Source organism: Camelus bactrianus, chromosome 3 (genome assembly GCF_048773025.1).
Source record: "Camelus bactrianus isolate YW-2024 breed Bactrian camel chromosome 3, ASM4877302v1, whole genome shotgun sequence".
NCBI classification, from domain to species: Eukaryota; Metazoa; Chordata; class Mammalia; order Artiodactyla; family Camelidae; genus Camelus; species Camelus bactrianus.
Window position 1 is genome coordinate 79,095,732 of NC_133541.1, and position 16,094 is coordinate 79,111,825.

The following is a 16,094-nucleotide window of genomic DNA, read 5'->3' on the forward strand; positions in this document are numbered from 1 at the left end:
TTGGGAAGAATTCAGATTAAAAAGTCTTAAAGTCACTGTTTTAGGGGAATGGGAGCATGAATTGTTGGTGTAAATGTGGTTAGCACATTGATAGCTCACCACCATAGTGCTTTTTTTCTCTGTGTTTTCTTTACTTAATACCTCATAGCACATGAGCCAAATCCATGTAACAACTATCTCTGTGAACAAAAAAAAAATAGTGACCAGTTTCTACTTGGCATATTTTTTTCTTTAAAGAAATTTTTTTATGTAAGTAAGACATGTGCATGGTAACTCAACAGATGTACATAAAAGCCAATGATGAAAACTGAGTCTTTCCCTGTCTCACATTTTAGAAGTTTCTTATCGCTCCATAGCCTCATGGCTTCCCGTGGTTCTGGCAGGCCAGTCAACTGCTTCGTCTGTCAAGGTTCTCTGTATTATATTCTAGGTGTGTCTGACTCTTTAGCATTTTTATTAGTGTACTTTTTCCAGTTTCTAGGGATTAATCATCTGCTGACATGTAATATGTACTCACTGAACATTTGAATGAATGAAATCATGTTTCTTTCATAACATCTTTGATGATACTTACTTGTCCTTTTCTAGTAATAAATCCTGGACTGGCCTGGATTCCTTGCCCAGTGTATTTCTAGTTTGTTCTTTGGCTCCCATGTCAGGTCTCTATCTGTTTTTAATTTTTTTATTCAAGGATAATTTCTTGGGAACCTGAAGACTTTCAACCTGAACTGCAAAATATAGCCCACAGGCAATCTCCGTGGAGAACCCATGAGAAGAACGGAGTTATCCATAGTGTAAAAGCACAAGGCATCACATTGGAATACAAATGGCGGAAGGGAGACTGGAAGGGGGCAGTTAGTGCAGGACAGGCAGAAATGTGAGCTTGGTGTCACCCCCACCCCCATAGCTAATGTACTGCTGGCATCCAAGCTTCCTGAGTCTTGTCATATTACAGTATGACAGATGAGAAGTTAAGAGGTTCTCATGTACATGTTTGCTTGAAGTAGTGACAGAAATACAGTATTTCTAAGGTTCACCTGGCTCTACTCCAGATGCGTGTGCAGACACACCTGTAATGTACAGAAAGCTGTAGAGGGAATCATGAAATATCATGTTTTTTTTTTAGGTCAGCTCTCGATTCATTGCAAAACACTGCGTGTTTTCCTTGTGGTTTCTTTGCAGAGGATAGCATATGCTAAATGATAATATTTGTGAAGTATTCTGGGCACCAGATTCTATATAAATGGAAAACTGTCACAGAGGATCAACAGACTGTGTTCTGGTATTTTTGGAATGATAGTTTTGGAAATGGTAATTTCTGCATGAAATTTTTGCAGTCTGCATATACTTTCCAAAGTGCTAAGCTAGTTTTCCAAGCTTGCTTTTTTGTATTTTCCTCATTAGTAGGGCATTATATCTTTTTTATGCTTTATGAATAGATGATATGTATGAAAAAGGTAACATTTCTTGTGGAAATAGAGGCATAAAATATTTTTGTATAAAGACAGCCTTGATTTATATGTATATTTTTAAAAAAAAGGTCCCATTTCAGTGCTGTAATTTCAAGCATAATTCATTCTTCTTTTGTTCATGAAGCACTTCCCTGTCTGCTTGGGAAAGAAAAAGTGGGTGGAGTGGTGTGGCTCTGCTTGTTCTCATCTGTGCCTGCACAGGAGACTGGACCTGGAGGAGAGATTAGATCCAGGTGGAACACTAACTTGTATACCAGCCTTCCAGAAATATTTTGAATAAGAAAGATATATACGTGTTTTCCATAGCCACCTGGAAAATAAGCTGATCTTAGTCTACCAGAAATTCTTTAAAGAATTCCTGAGGCAAAAGGCAAATATAAAACAATTGAAGTTGAAAACTGTAGCCTAAAACATGGGCAGGAGAACAACAGAAAGAGATTGTGATGGGTTTAGGGTCGCACCAAGTTCAGTGGCCAAGGGTATGAGGATTAAGAAAAAGTTCTGAGCAACCACCAGGGTGATATCAGTAGAGCCTGCAATTCTCTTAGTGTCTTTCCAGTAAATTTCTTTCATAATTTCCAGTAAATTCCTTACTTAGCTAGAGTCAGCTGTTAATGTTTGCAACCAAGAATTCTGCCTGATGCACTCACATTCCTATGATCAACTGTTCGTATTCATGATAATGTTTTTAGTACATCGTTGGACCTGATGTTCTATACTTTTACCCAGGATTTTTCCCTGGAGCCCTGGCATGGCTCTTGGGCCCAAACATATATATTCACTGGTTTCATGGGGCAGAGGGAAAGGAGGCTGGCTGGTAGATTGCCTGGCTGCTCCTATTTAGTGGTACTTCAAGAATGCTGGGAAACCTGGCTCAGGAATCAGTCACCATTATTCCTTGTCAGAACTGATTCCATCTCTGGATGCCTCTGCTGTAGGGTACTCTACCACTGGGAGCCACTGCTATAAGTGAATTCTCAACTCTTCCTTCATCTTTGCATCACTTGCTCAGAAATGAAAGTCTGTAACTGAAACCAGGTCATGTGCGATGGCCCAGGTGCCAGGTGTTAGGGTAGTCTGGTTCCAGCCTCCACCAAAATTCCCATAGTGGGGGATTCTCTCCAAAGGGGAAAGGGGCTTGATATTGTATACCCAGAACAAAAGATCTAAAATGGAAACTACTCTACTAAGAATATTTAACATCAGAAATTCTTTGAAGGTAACTCATAGATGAAAGGACAAAAATCATACAGTTTTTTTCAGATTTCTATAAGTTGATAGAATTATCACCTGTTGATTAAAAATAGAAAGAGAAATCCTTTGGCAATTCTGGGTCTTTTGTGATTCCATATAGATTTGAAGATTATTTGCTCTCCTTCTGTGAAAAATGGCCTGGGTAATTTGACAGGGATGGCATTAAATCTGTAGATTGCTTTGGGTAGTATGGCCATTTTTAACAATGTTAATTGTTCAAATCCAGAGCATGGGATCTCTTTGCATTTCTTTAAAGCATCTTTAATTTCCTTAACCAATGTTTTATGGTTCGCTGTGTATAACTCTTTCACCTCCCAGCCTTCAGACAATACTACAGAGCTACAGTAATCAAAACAGCATGGTATTGGCACAAAAACAGACATGAAATGGATCACTGGGACAGAATAGAGCCCAGAAATAAATCCACACACCTATAGTCAACTAATCTTTGACAAAGGAGGCAATAATATACAATGAAGAAAAGAAATTCTCTTCCACAAGTAGTGTTGAGAAAGCTGGACAGCTGCATGTAAATCAGTGAAGTTAGAACACTCCCTCACACCATACACATAAGTAAACTGAAAATGGCTTAAATGCTTAAACATAAGGCATAAACATCCTAGAAGAGAACATAGGCGAAACATTCTCTGATATAAATCATAGCAGTGTTCTCCTAGGACAGTTTACCAAGGCAATAGAAATAAAGGCAAAAATAAACAAATGAAACCTAATTAAAATAATGCCACTTGCAGCAGCATGGATGGACTTGGAGATTGTCATACTAAGTGAAGTAAGCCAGAAAGAGAAAGAAAAATACCATATGATATCACATGTATGTGGAATTAAAAAAAAAAAAAGACACAAATGAGCTTATTTACATTAGAAACCAGAGGCAGACTCACAGACATAGAAAACAAACTTTTGGTTACGGGGGGAAAGGGGTGGAGTGGGATAAAATGGGAGTTCGGGATTTGTAGATGCTAACTACTATATATAAAATAGATAAATAACAAGGTCCTACCATATAGCACAGGAATCTATACTCAATACCTTGTAATGGCCTATAATGAAAAAGAGTATGAAAAAGAATATACACACACACATATATAACCACATCACTTTGTTGTACACCAGAAATTAACACAACATTGTGTATCAACTATACTTCCATAAAAATGAAATAAAATAAAAATTAAAAAAGAAAATTCCAGAATGTGTTTTGATAATGTGCAAGAAAAAAAATCAAAAGAGAATGAAACCAAGCAAATGAAACCTCCAAAACAGGTATAAAGGGAACCTTCTATTTGTTAAGGGGTATATACAAGGGCATATAGCAACCGTTATACTTGGTGGTGAGATTTCAGAAGCAATTCCATTAAAATCAGGAAGAAGATAAGAATGAATGTTCTCACAACTACTAGTCATCTTTGGATGAGGTCCTAGCCAGTGTAGTAAGAAAAGAGAAGTAAATATGGAGGAGGTCTTTTGAAAATGAAGAACTAGAACATTTATTTGTAGAAAATGTGGTTATCTGAAAAGATTCCATGGACAAATTATTTTCACTAAAAAGGGTTTTAGCAAGATGCTTGGGAAATAGAGCAATGTAGAAAAATCAGTTGCTTTCTAATATATTAGCAATAGACAGTCAGAAAGTATAGTAAACCTATAAAATAGCTGAGAATAAGCCTGTATTAATTTTCTATTGCTGCAGAACAAATTACCACAAGTCAGTGGTTTAAACATATTCCTACTTGTTATCTCACCAATCTGAAGGTCTGAAGTCCTAGATAGTATGACTGGGTTCTCTGCTTAAGCTCACAAGGCTGAAAAGAAGGTGCTGGTTAGCTGGTCTCTTAACTGAAGGCTGTGGGAAGAATCCACTTTAGACTCTGTCAGGTTGTTAGCAAAATCCAGTTCTTGTAGGCTTGAGGTTCCCATTTCCTTATTGGCTGTCAACTGGGGCTTACTCTCAGCTCCTTAATGCTGTTAGCATGCTTTCTCAGACCCCTCCACCTTTCAAGTGGCAAGTACCTTTGGAGTTGTTCTCATGCTTTAAATAACTTTGACCTCCATTTTGGCTTCTTTTTTTGCTGTAGGAAGTACTTTGCTTGTAAGGTCCCAAGTGACTCAGTCAGAGCCACTCCAAGAATCTTCCTGTTTTAAGGGCATATAGCACAATTAGAGGATTGATACTTCATCGTACTTACTGATTACAAGGATTAAAACAGGCCCTTTTGTGGGAAGGTGAGGTGGGGCAGGGCGGGTCATTTTGTAAATTCTGCCAGCCACAAAACCTTAGTAGAATTTAGTAAAACCTACGTGAAAAAAATATAAAATTTCCTTAAAGGATATAAAAAAACACCATATAGGTTTCACTTTGTAAATTTCATTTCATTACCTCCCAAGTCATCCAGTCTTATAGTTTAGTTTAATTCCAATCAAATTCTGAACAGAATTGTTTATTAAATTGGTAAGCTCATTCTCTAGCAGAGAAAAATGTAAAATTGGCAGAGACAGATTTGAAGGAGAATGATGGATATCAACAAATTAAACCAAATTTATTGAAATCTTGGAGGATTAGTCAAGGAATAATCCACAGCATAGAATGAGGATTCATTTAATAGATGGTAAAGTTGCTTCAATCAAAAGAGAAATGATGGCCTTTTTGGTAAATGATGGTGCAATTGTCTATCCATTTGGCAATAAATTTAGGCCCTTACCTGACGCACAAAATTGTTTCCAGATGGAGTGAAGAGCTAAATATACTACTGAAATTGTACAAGTATTAGAAGTATTTAAGACAATTTGTTTATAAACTTTGGGTTAGAGAATCAATAACCAAAGTGCTAGGAAATGTAATTGGTTAGTAAGCACATGATAGAGCATTTTTATTAGTGTTGGGAAAATGCAAGTCAAAGTAACACCCCCCCCCCTTTTTTGCTCAGTCAGATTGGAAAAATTTTGCTCAATCCAGATGTTGGCAAGGGTATGGGGACATGTCCTCTCATTGAATGAAGTGTAATGGTCTTTTTGGCAGTGCCCATTGTAATTTTAAGTAGGCTTGTCCTTCAAATGAGTAATTTCACTAACAGATTTTTACCTTGGGTAAAGACCTAGGTACATGAGCACATGGAGGCATTTTCTGGATGTGGCATTGTTAATGTAACAGAAAATGTCTAACAATCTAAAGATCCCATCATAGAAGGGCTTTTTGTGTATAAATTATCTAATGGATTTTGAAAAGAGGGCCAATTAATTTTAACCAAGGTAATTTAGAGGAAAACAAAATACTTGTGGGATTTGTAACAAGAACTGTCTTCTCCCAGTGTGTGCTTTTATCACCTCTTACCACCCATTTTATTTAATCAAAACCGTTTCCCTTGTGTTGCAATCCATTTTCTAAAAACAGCATAGTAGTCTCCCCATATATGAGTAAGTGTGTAATGGTAATTCTCTGAGGAAAATGCAGCTGAACAAAGCCTTACCTCATGAACAAAATGTGTTACATTTTGGGAATTTCTTTTTCCACCCTGTCATACCAGTCAATGATGGGACAAAAAAAAAGGAAAAGTCTGAATCTGTGCATATGCCATCAAAATGGATTCTTTTCAAGATTAATGTGTATGTGGAGTAATGTTTGCTGATTAAATGTTTATCTTATGTGTGAACAGCATTTAATATATTAGATGATGGTCTTAAGTTAAAGAATCTGTATGTAGTGCAAAGGGGAGAAGAGAGATTAGGTCTTTTAGATGGGTGTCAGCATTTACAAAGCAGACAACAAAATGTATTCTTTATGCCTGTGCTTATGTGAAATAGATAAAGTCAAATATCTTCAAAAGGGCTTTTCAGAACATTAACTTTGGTGACTTTAATCTATGGGCTTGTTAGTTAAGGATTGAAAATAAAAGCTTTGATGAGAGGTGGCCAAGATGGTGAAATAGGATGACCCTGGGCTCACTCCTCCCAGAGCACATCAAAATTACAACTATTTACAGAGTAACTGTCTATGAGAACAACTTGAAGACTTGAAAAAAGATTTTCTACAACTAAAGATATAAAGAAGGTACGACAATGAGATGGGTAGGAGGGGTGGAGAGTCAACACAGTCAGGACCCACAACCCTGGGAAGGTGACCTACAAGTAAGCAGATTATCCAATTGCAGAAGTTCTCCCTAAAGAGCAAGGGGTCCAAGCCCCATGTTGGGCTACCCTACCCAAGGGCCCTGGGTTGGGAAGACAAGCCCCCAGAATGCCAGGTTTTGAAGACCAGCAGGGCTTACGCACAGGAGAGCTGGAGGGCTATAGGAAATAGAAACTCTACTCTTAAAGGCACATACAAAACCTCATATGCCTTGAGTTCCAGCCCAGAGAGTAATTTTTAAAAATCCTGGATCAGACCCCCTTGCTGATCTTGGAGTCTCCTGGAGAGGCAGGAAGCAATAAGGACTCCCTTTGGTGAGACAGATGCCACAGCAGCTTGTTTTACCATGAAGACATGGGAGCTGGCAAGGGACATTTTGGAATTTTCCCTCTAGTCTGTTAGTGCTAGAGGCTTACTTGACCACCAGCAGACCAGCACTAGTCTCATAACCCCCAGGGCTGCACAACTACCCATGCCAGGACCCAACCCCACTCAGCATTGGGCTAGCAGCCACAGCTCGAGGCAGCCCCTAGCTGACAGTTGGGCTGGAGGCCAGTCTTGCCTACCAATGCACCCATGGTAGTTGGCCCCACCACAACAGAAGGGCCCACAGAGCATGCATATGAGGCAACCCTATAGCTTAATGTTCTGGTGATTAGAGAGGAGTGTACTACTGGGCCCTACAGGATGTCCTCTACATAAGGCCACTTCTCCAAGATTGGGAAATGTAATTGACCTACCTAATATATAGGAATAAACAGAGAATTAGGCAAAATGAGGAGAGAGATGAATATGTTCCAAATAAGGAACAAGACAAAGCCTGAGAAAAATAACTAAATGAAGTGGAGATAAGCAATCTACCTGTTAGAGTTCAAGGTACTGATCACAAAGACAAAAGTAGTAAAATAATCTATGTCTGTGAAAGGTAGTTAAGGAATACACAAAACAAAAAGATGTAAAATACAGTGTCAAAAAAGTAAACAGTGGGGGTGGGGGTAGAGGAAATATGTTAGAATGTGTTCAAACTTGAGATCATCACCTTAAAATAATCATATATATATATATATGTATATGTTACTATATGTGAACTTTATGGTAAGCACAAACCAAAAAACTATCATAGAAGAAATGAACTAAAGAGAACTACAAAAAACCAGAGAACTGTTAACAAGATGACAGTAAGTGCATACAAAATATAAATGCTCCAATCAAAAGAATGGCTGAATGGATAAAGAATGAAACCCATGTATATGTTGCCTACAAGAGTCTCACATGAGTCTAACAAACATAAAGGGGAAATTGACAGTAACACAATAATAGTAGGGAACTTTTAATACCCCACTTACATTAGTGGAAAGATCATCCAGACAGAAAATTAATAAGGAAATACTGGCTTTAAACAACACATTACATCAGATGGAGTTAATAGATACATAGAGAACATGACATCCAAAAGCAGCAGAATACACATTCTTTTCAAATGTACATGGAACATTCTCCAGGACTGATCACATGCTAGGATACAAAACAAGTCTCTAAATTTAATAAGATTGAAATCATATTAAGCATCTTTTCCAACTACATTTTTATGAGACTAGAAATCAACTATATGAAGAAAACTGCAAAAAACATAAAGACATGGAAGCTGAACAATATGTTACTAAACAACCAATGGGTCACTGAAAAAAAATCAAAGAGGAAATCAAAAAATCTGGAGAGAAATGAAAATGGAAACAAAATCTGTGGGATGTAGCATAAGCGATTCCAAGAAGGAAGTTTATAGCAATACAAGCCTACCTCAGAAAACAAGAAAAATCTCAAGCAATCTAATCTTACACCTAAAGGAACTAGAAAAAGAACAAACAAAACTCAAAGTTAATAGAAGGAAAGAAATCATAAAGACCAGAGCAGAAATAAGTGAAATAGAGACTGAAAGAACAATAGAAAAAAATAAATGAAACTAAGTGCTGTTTCTTTGAAAACCTTTAGGCAACTCATCAATTAAAGAAAAAAAAAAAAAAAAAAAAGAGAGAGAGGCCAGAGAAATAAAACCAGAAATGAAAGAGAAGTTACAACAATACCGCAGACATACAAAGAATCATGAGAGACTACTACAAGCAACTATACACCAATAAAATGGGCAACTTAGAAGAAACGGTTAAGTTCCTGGAAACATGCGATCTCTCTACACTGAATAGGGAAGAAATTGAAAATATGAACAGACCAACTACCAGTGATGAAATTGAAAAAGTCCAGTACCAGATGGCTTCACAGGTGAATTCTGCCAAACATTTAAACAAGAGTTATACCTGTCTTTCTCAAACTATTCCAAAAAATTGCAGAGAAGGGAATGTTTCCAAGCTCATTCTATGAGTGTGGAATTATCCTGATACAAAATCAGACCAAGATCCCACCAAAACCAAGAATTACAAGCCAACATACTGATGAACATAGATATAAAAATCATCAATAAAATACTAGCAAACTAAATTCAACAATACATTAAAAGGATCATATACCATGATCAAGTGGGGTTTATTCCAGGAATGTAAGAATGGTTCAGTATCAGCAAATCAATTAGTGTAATATACCATATTAACAAACTGAGGATTAAAAGTCATATGATTATCTCAGTAGATGCAGAAAAAGCTTTTGACAAAATTCAATATCCATTTATGATAGAAAAAAAAAAAGCTCTCCCCAAAGTGGCTGTATAGAGAACATATCTCAATGTAGTAAAGGCCATTTATGACAGACCTACAGCCAACATCATACTCAACAGGGAAAAACCCGAAAATGTTCCCTCTGAGATCAGAAACAAGATAAGGATGCCTGCTTTTGCTACTTTACCGAATATTATGTTGGAATTCCTTGCCAGAGCAATTAGACAAGAAAAAGAAAGAAAACGAAATCAAATTGGAAAGGAACAAGTAAAACTATCACTATTTGCAGATGACACGATACTGTTTATAGAAAATCCTAAAGATGCCATCAGAAATCTACTGAAACTAATAAATGAATTCAGTTAGGTTGAAAGATACAAAATTAACGTACAGAAATATGTTACATTTCTATACACTAACAATGAACTATCAGAAAGAAAAATTAAGGAAAAAATCCCATTTACAATTACATAAAAGAGAGTAAAATAGAAATAAACCTAAACAAAGAGGTGTAACTTGTACTTGGAAAACTGTAAAACACTGATGAGAGACATTGAAAATGACACAAATGAAAAGATACACTATGCTCTTGTATTGAAAGAATTAATAAGGTTAAAATGACCATACTCCCCAAGGCAATCTGCAGATTGATGGCAATCTCTGTCAAATTATCAATGGCATTTTTCACAGAACTAGAACAAATAATTCTAAAATGTGTGTGGGAACATAAAAGACCCTAAATATCCAAAGCAATCTTGAGAAAGGAAAACAAAGCTAGAAGTATCACACTTCTGCTTTCAAGCTATAATTCAAAGCTTCAGTAATCAAAACTGGCACAAAAACAGACATATAGGTCCATGGAACAGAATAGAAGGCCCAGAAATGAATCCGCACTTACGTGGACAATTAATCTATGACAGAGGAGGAAAGAAAATATACAATGGAGAAAAGACAGCCTCTTCAATAAAGTGTTGGGAAAACTGGACAGCCACATGCAGAGAATCAGACTGGACTACTTTCTCACACCATATACAAAAATAAACTCAGAATGAATTTAAGACCTACATGTAAGATTTAAAACCATGAAAGTCTTAGGAGAAAGCATAGGCAATGGGCTCTTTGACATTTGGTCTTAGCAATATTTTTGGATCTGTCTCTTCAGGCAAGGGCAAAAATAAATGAATGGGACTACACCAAACTAAAAAGCTTTTGCACAGAAAGGAAACTGTTAACAAAAATGAAAAGGCAGCTCCTGCATGGGAAGATATTTGCAGATAATATTATCTGATAAGGGATTAATACCCAAAGTACACAAAAAAGCTAATACAACTCCACACCAAAAAAACAAACACCTCAATTTAAAAATGGGCATAGGACTTGAACATTTTTCTAAAGAAGAAATACAGATATCCAACAGACACATGAACAGATGCTCTATATCACTAATCATCAGGGAACATTAACTCAAGCCACAGTGAGATACCAACTCACACTTGTCAGAATGGCTATCATCAAAAAGGCAACAAATAACAAGAGTTGGCGAGAATGTGGAGAAAAGAGAGCCCTAGTACATTGTTGATAGGAATGTAAATTGATGCAGACACTGTGGAAAACAGCATGGAGGTTTCTCAAAAAGTTAAAAGTAGTACTGTCATATAATCCAGCTATTTCACTTCTGAATATTTACCTGAAGAAAGCAAAAACACTAATTTGAAAAGATATATGCACTCCAGTGTTCATTGCAGCATTATTTACAATAGCCAAGATGTAGGAGTACTGTAAGTGTTCATTGGTAGATGAATGGATAAGTATGTGGTGTGTATATATACACAATAGAATACTAGTCAGCCATTAAAAAGAAAAGCCTTGCTATTTGTGACAACATAGTTGGATCTAGAGTGTATTATGAGTAATGCAATGAGTTAGACAGGGAAAGAAAAATACTTGTGAAATCTGAAAAACAGAGCAAACTAACAAGAGAAAATGAAAAGACTTGTAGACATAGAGAATAAATGCATGGTTGCCAGAAGGGAAGGGGAGAAATGCGTGAAGGGATTAAGAGGTACAGATATCTAGTTATTTAATAAATAATCAAAGGGATGTAATCCACAGCACAAGGAATATGATCAGTAATGTAATAGCTGTGTATCGTGTTCATTTCATAATGTATGCAAACATCAAATCATTATGTAGTACACTTGAAACTAATATAATATTGTATGCCAACTATATTTCAATTAAAAAAACATAAAGCCTTACTAAGGAAAATTTAAAAAATTTAAAGCTTTGGCTATTATAATTTTAATTTTATATATTTTCTACATTAGTTGTGAGAGTAATGATGTAGGTGAAAATTGCTTTTTAAAGTGAAAGGACTGTGGGGTGTTAACCAGAATAAGTTAATTTGATGAATTTATTAGGTGCACTTCACCTAGACTGTTACTCTTTATTAAAATAATAGTTTTGTCCTTAAGATAATATACAATCCTGTACGAAAAGAACTTTATATTATTTTACAATGTATGGCAATTTAAAAATTGTTTTCCAAAGCAATTTACTTAAGATTTAAATCTCTTTCTTTGTAATTGAGGCAAAACGTAAAGAGAGAACCATGGGCTGATAAAATTGTTCTGAGGTGAAAGAAGCTAATAAACGATGAGAACTGTGACTGTGTCCCACTGAGAAAGACAAGACACCTTATTTAAAAAAAAATTGTGCATTATTTTTGCAGAAGTCAACGAAAGGTTCTGTTGTCCTTGAGCATGTATTCCGTCACATCAACCTTGTGGAGATAGATTATTTTGGGCTGCGATACTGTGACAGAAGCCATCAGACGGTGAGTACGATGACTTTGTATTAAATTGTTTTGGTTATAAATTCTGTTCTATCTCTGGCTTTTCCTGATGGAGTTTTTGGTGGTTAGGTTTTTGTAACTGAAAATGACTGAAGAACTTAAACTTGTTTTCCAGTGGTGACTTCTTTGCATTTTTTTCCACTTCTGTCAAAAGTCTGAAAGTTGTAGGATTCTTACATATGTGTAGATTTCTTTATAGATGGCTTACATGGCTTGTTTTTACAACCAAATCAGAGAGTACTTTCCCTTTGGGCTGTTAGGAAGACTGAATTAGCCTTTTAATGTGTGTTAGGAGCCAAGTGGCTACTCTCTTGAAGGGATAGTATTACTGCTTTTTAAGAAAGTAAAAGGTTAAAGGGAAGAAATACAGTGTAAAAAGGTGTTTATCTAAGTTTTAGAAGTTGGATGAGCAATTGCGAAATAAAATAAGTAGAGGTTTTCATTCATGAGCTTAATGGAATAAGAGTAATAAAAGTAACCAAGCTTTTGGTGTCTGATGTCAGTTATTCATGAGGATTTAACTTAAGATCTTCGTGACTGGTTGGATGGTAGAGAGTTACTAAGAAACTCACCACATTGGTTAGTATAGATTCTATATGGTTTTAAGGCTGAAAAGCTGTCTCTTGGATGATGAACAGAGGAAAGACTTTGGAGGTGATGATTTTGAGGGATGAAAGTATATTCATTAATGTGACTTTTGTTTTAAAAGTCTAAAATGGATCTTCACCTCAGATCGACAGTCTTATTATGCTTATAATGTTTATGTGCTTACCTTAAAAAATACCTTATTTTACTTACCTTTCATTTTTCATACTCCTGTTGAAATAGATTTCCTCCTCTCCTTCCTCAGTTCTCTCAGCCTGCACTGGGTCATGTGGTGTCTGTTCATTGAGAGGCATGATTGTCTGAGTGGGGTTCCTCTGTCCTGTTCCCAGGAATGTGCTAGGATGAGAAGAGGTGGGCACATGGAATGCTGTTGTTGGTGATAACCTGTGATTTTTCTTGAGTTAGTTCTGTAATCCCAGAAGGATTTCACAAAGTGGGGATAAAAAATTGGATGTGTTGGTTAGCTCTCCATAAGAAGGACTGGCTTTCTAAACGCCAGTGGTCCTTAATGCATACTTCAAAGAAGGAGAATGGACATATTCAGAAGTTCACTGATTTCTATCCCATACAGGCCGTTAGTCAATATAGCAAAGCTGTAAATCTAAACCAAAAGATTAAATTGAAGGCTATAGAAGATAGCTTGCATTACATTCATATTTTTGAAATAGCATTTTTCCTAGCAGAGGGAAATTCAGTTTCCTGATCTTATCTAGTATGTCAGACCTTGCCTGGAAAGATTGACTGTTTTGCTAAAATTATGTAGACCTTATCTGTCTTTTTTTCCCTCACATTCCAAAGAAGAAAATGTGAAAAGCTAGAGAATTTCAAACAATGGCTTGTATCATTGCAAAAGAAATTAGCAGTTGGTATTAATAGTTTATTCAGAGTTTTCTAGGGCTTATTCAGAAGAACAGAACTTCTGTTTCTGTTAACTTTACTCCTGAGGGTTGGTATTTGTGACAGTGTAGTAGAGGTTTTAGGAGAAAATCAATTACACAATTAGAAGGAGAAAACTGTTAAGTCATTGTGTGTGTGTGTGTGTGTGTGTATGGTAGAAATGTCAGATGTGTAAATCACATGAAAAACTTTTTTTTGCCTCCTGACTTTTTCTGTCTGGTAAACAGATGAAATAGAGGTGATTTGTAAACATGGGTGAGTCATTGCCTGTTCAAATATACTGTCTGCTTGTCTTATTTTCCTTTTAATTGTTAGAAGTGGTAAGAATAAGGTTATGAAAATTTACCCTTCCTCTAGGTCCCCATTTCATCAAAGCATACCATTTCTGCAGAGCTGGTAGAGTGTTTTGGGATAGGAACACATGATTCCATTCCTGATTCACTTCTCTTGGGAACTGAGGCAGAACCTGGGATCTCCTTCAGGAAGAAGCGCAGACAGCCTTTTCACTCTAGAAGGGCAACCTCCCAACTTGAAGTTTCTGAGGAAATCGTTGATAAAGCTAACTTCTAGTTCCCTGTCCACTCTTTATACTAGTAGGAACAGCCCTTCATATCTCATAGTTATTTCAGGTAAATGAGAATTTAAGAACAGCCCTGTGTTAGAGTAGCACAGGACATGGTGAAAATTTTTTGTTTTAAAGATAGAGGAATGATTTCTGTGAATGTGCCTGAGTTACTGTCCATTAGATTGGGTTTTGTTTATTGCTTTGCTCTTTTTCTGCTCCCAAAAGTTTATTTTAATGGGGGAAATGCCCGTGTAACAATCTTTAGTGTAATGAAGATCTACATAGAGAAGACGTTGAGGCCCTAAATGGGGACCACTTAGATCAACTCATGAAGCAAATTGAAAGTGGGAAAGGGAGCTGGGAATAAAAGGGAAGAAAGATGGAAAGAAAAAAGCAATGGCTGTCAGAAGACATAGATTCAAGAGATAGCTGTGTATTTATTCTATCACACCTTGATTTATCAGAAATAAATTAATTTGATTAAAGTAGGGGGAAAAAGCCGTGATTACACCCGTGAAAAGCTCTCCATCCTCCTCCCTCCATTCGCAGTGGATCAGGCCTTGGGGCCATGCTGGGACTCTAGCTGGGGGTGGCAGGGGTAGACGGAGCAGCCTGCAGCACCACTGCTCAGCCAGGTGTGGTCTGAGTATAAGCACGTGAGTGAGACTGGCAGTGGCTGAAGAGCTGGTGGGGAAGGGTCAAGGAGGGCTTTATGCCCACCTCGGAGAGTTGGTGCGTGTGGCCTGAGACAATGAGCAGCTACCCTAGAGAATTAGGGAGCATCGTGCCTGATGAACATGTCCCTAGGACAGGTGGATCCCACAGGGCAGGGAACTGGTTGTCTGTCCTGGAGAACCAGGTAACCGAGAGGCTTCCATCTCGATGTGTCTATCACCCACCACCATCGTCATCACCAGCGTCAGGAACTGGTGAACATTTCCTTGTGTTCATTACATGCTCAGAACTGTACAAGTTAAATATGTTTACCCTGCCATCAGAGATGAAGAAACAAAGGCTAAAAAGGTGACACAACTTCCCCAAGGTCACATAACCAGCAAGTATTAGGACCAGAATTCAAACCCAAGTCTTCATGTCTCTAAGACCCTTCAACCACTATAATACCCTGACTTGAAGGCATATAAAATGAAAAGGTTTTGCATTCTTAGGGCACTAAAGAATTCTCTTTCTATGCAATTTGTATATTTAAGTTTGTTGAGAGGAGTTAAATGGCATTTTCTAATAAGCAAACTTCTTACATTAACCATCTGGCAAGAGAGCTTTTTTAGGCCTTTGTGTATTTACATATTCATGTGATCTTTCAATAGTTATTAAATGAAAAGCCAATACGTGCAGACTGTTCTAGAGCTTTTTTACATAGTCTCGGGAATTCTGAAAGGAAATTTACTGCCTTGAATATTAAATGAAATGCACATTTTATCAAACTGTACATTCATGGAACCAAGTTGTGGGAAATTCACGTAGCTGAATTGACTTAGGTGTTAATGTGTAAAGATTAACAGCTGGACAAAAATAAACCTTGTTAAAACTAACGTCTCTCCGAGGGTATAGCCGACTTGATTGGAACACTGGGCATCATAATTTCTTAACCTCACTTCTCAGGTAGGGTCTATAAAAGAAT

The 16,094-nt window shown here is 36.9% G+C and overlaps 1 protein-coding gene across 2 annotated transcripts in view; it reads left to right on the top strand.

The window, feature by feature from the left end:
* The window catches only part of EPB41L4A (erythrocyte membrane protein band 4.1 like 4A), a 218,612-nt gene that overhangs the window by 80,458 nt on the left and 122,060 nt on the right, over positions 1-16,094 (top strand). For both annotated transcript variants that reach the window (XM_010971499.3, XM_010971500.3), the window contains exon 3: positions 12,265-12,369. In XM_010971499.3, the coding sequence (XP_010969801.1) occupies positions 12,265-12,369 (105 nt within the window). The remainder of the gene's footprint in view (positions 1-12,264; positions 12,370-16,094) is intronic.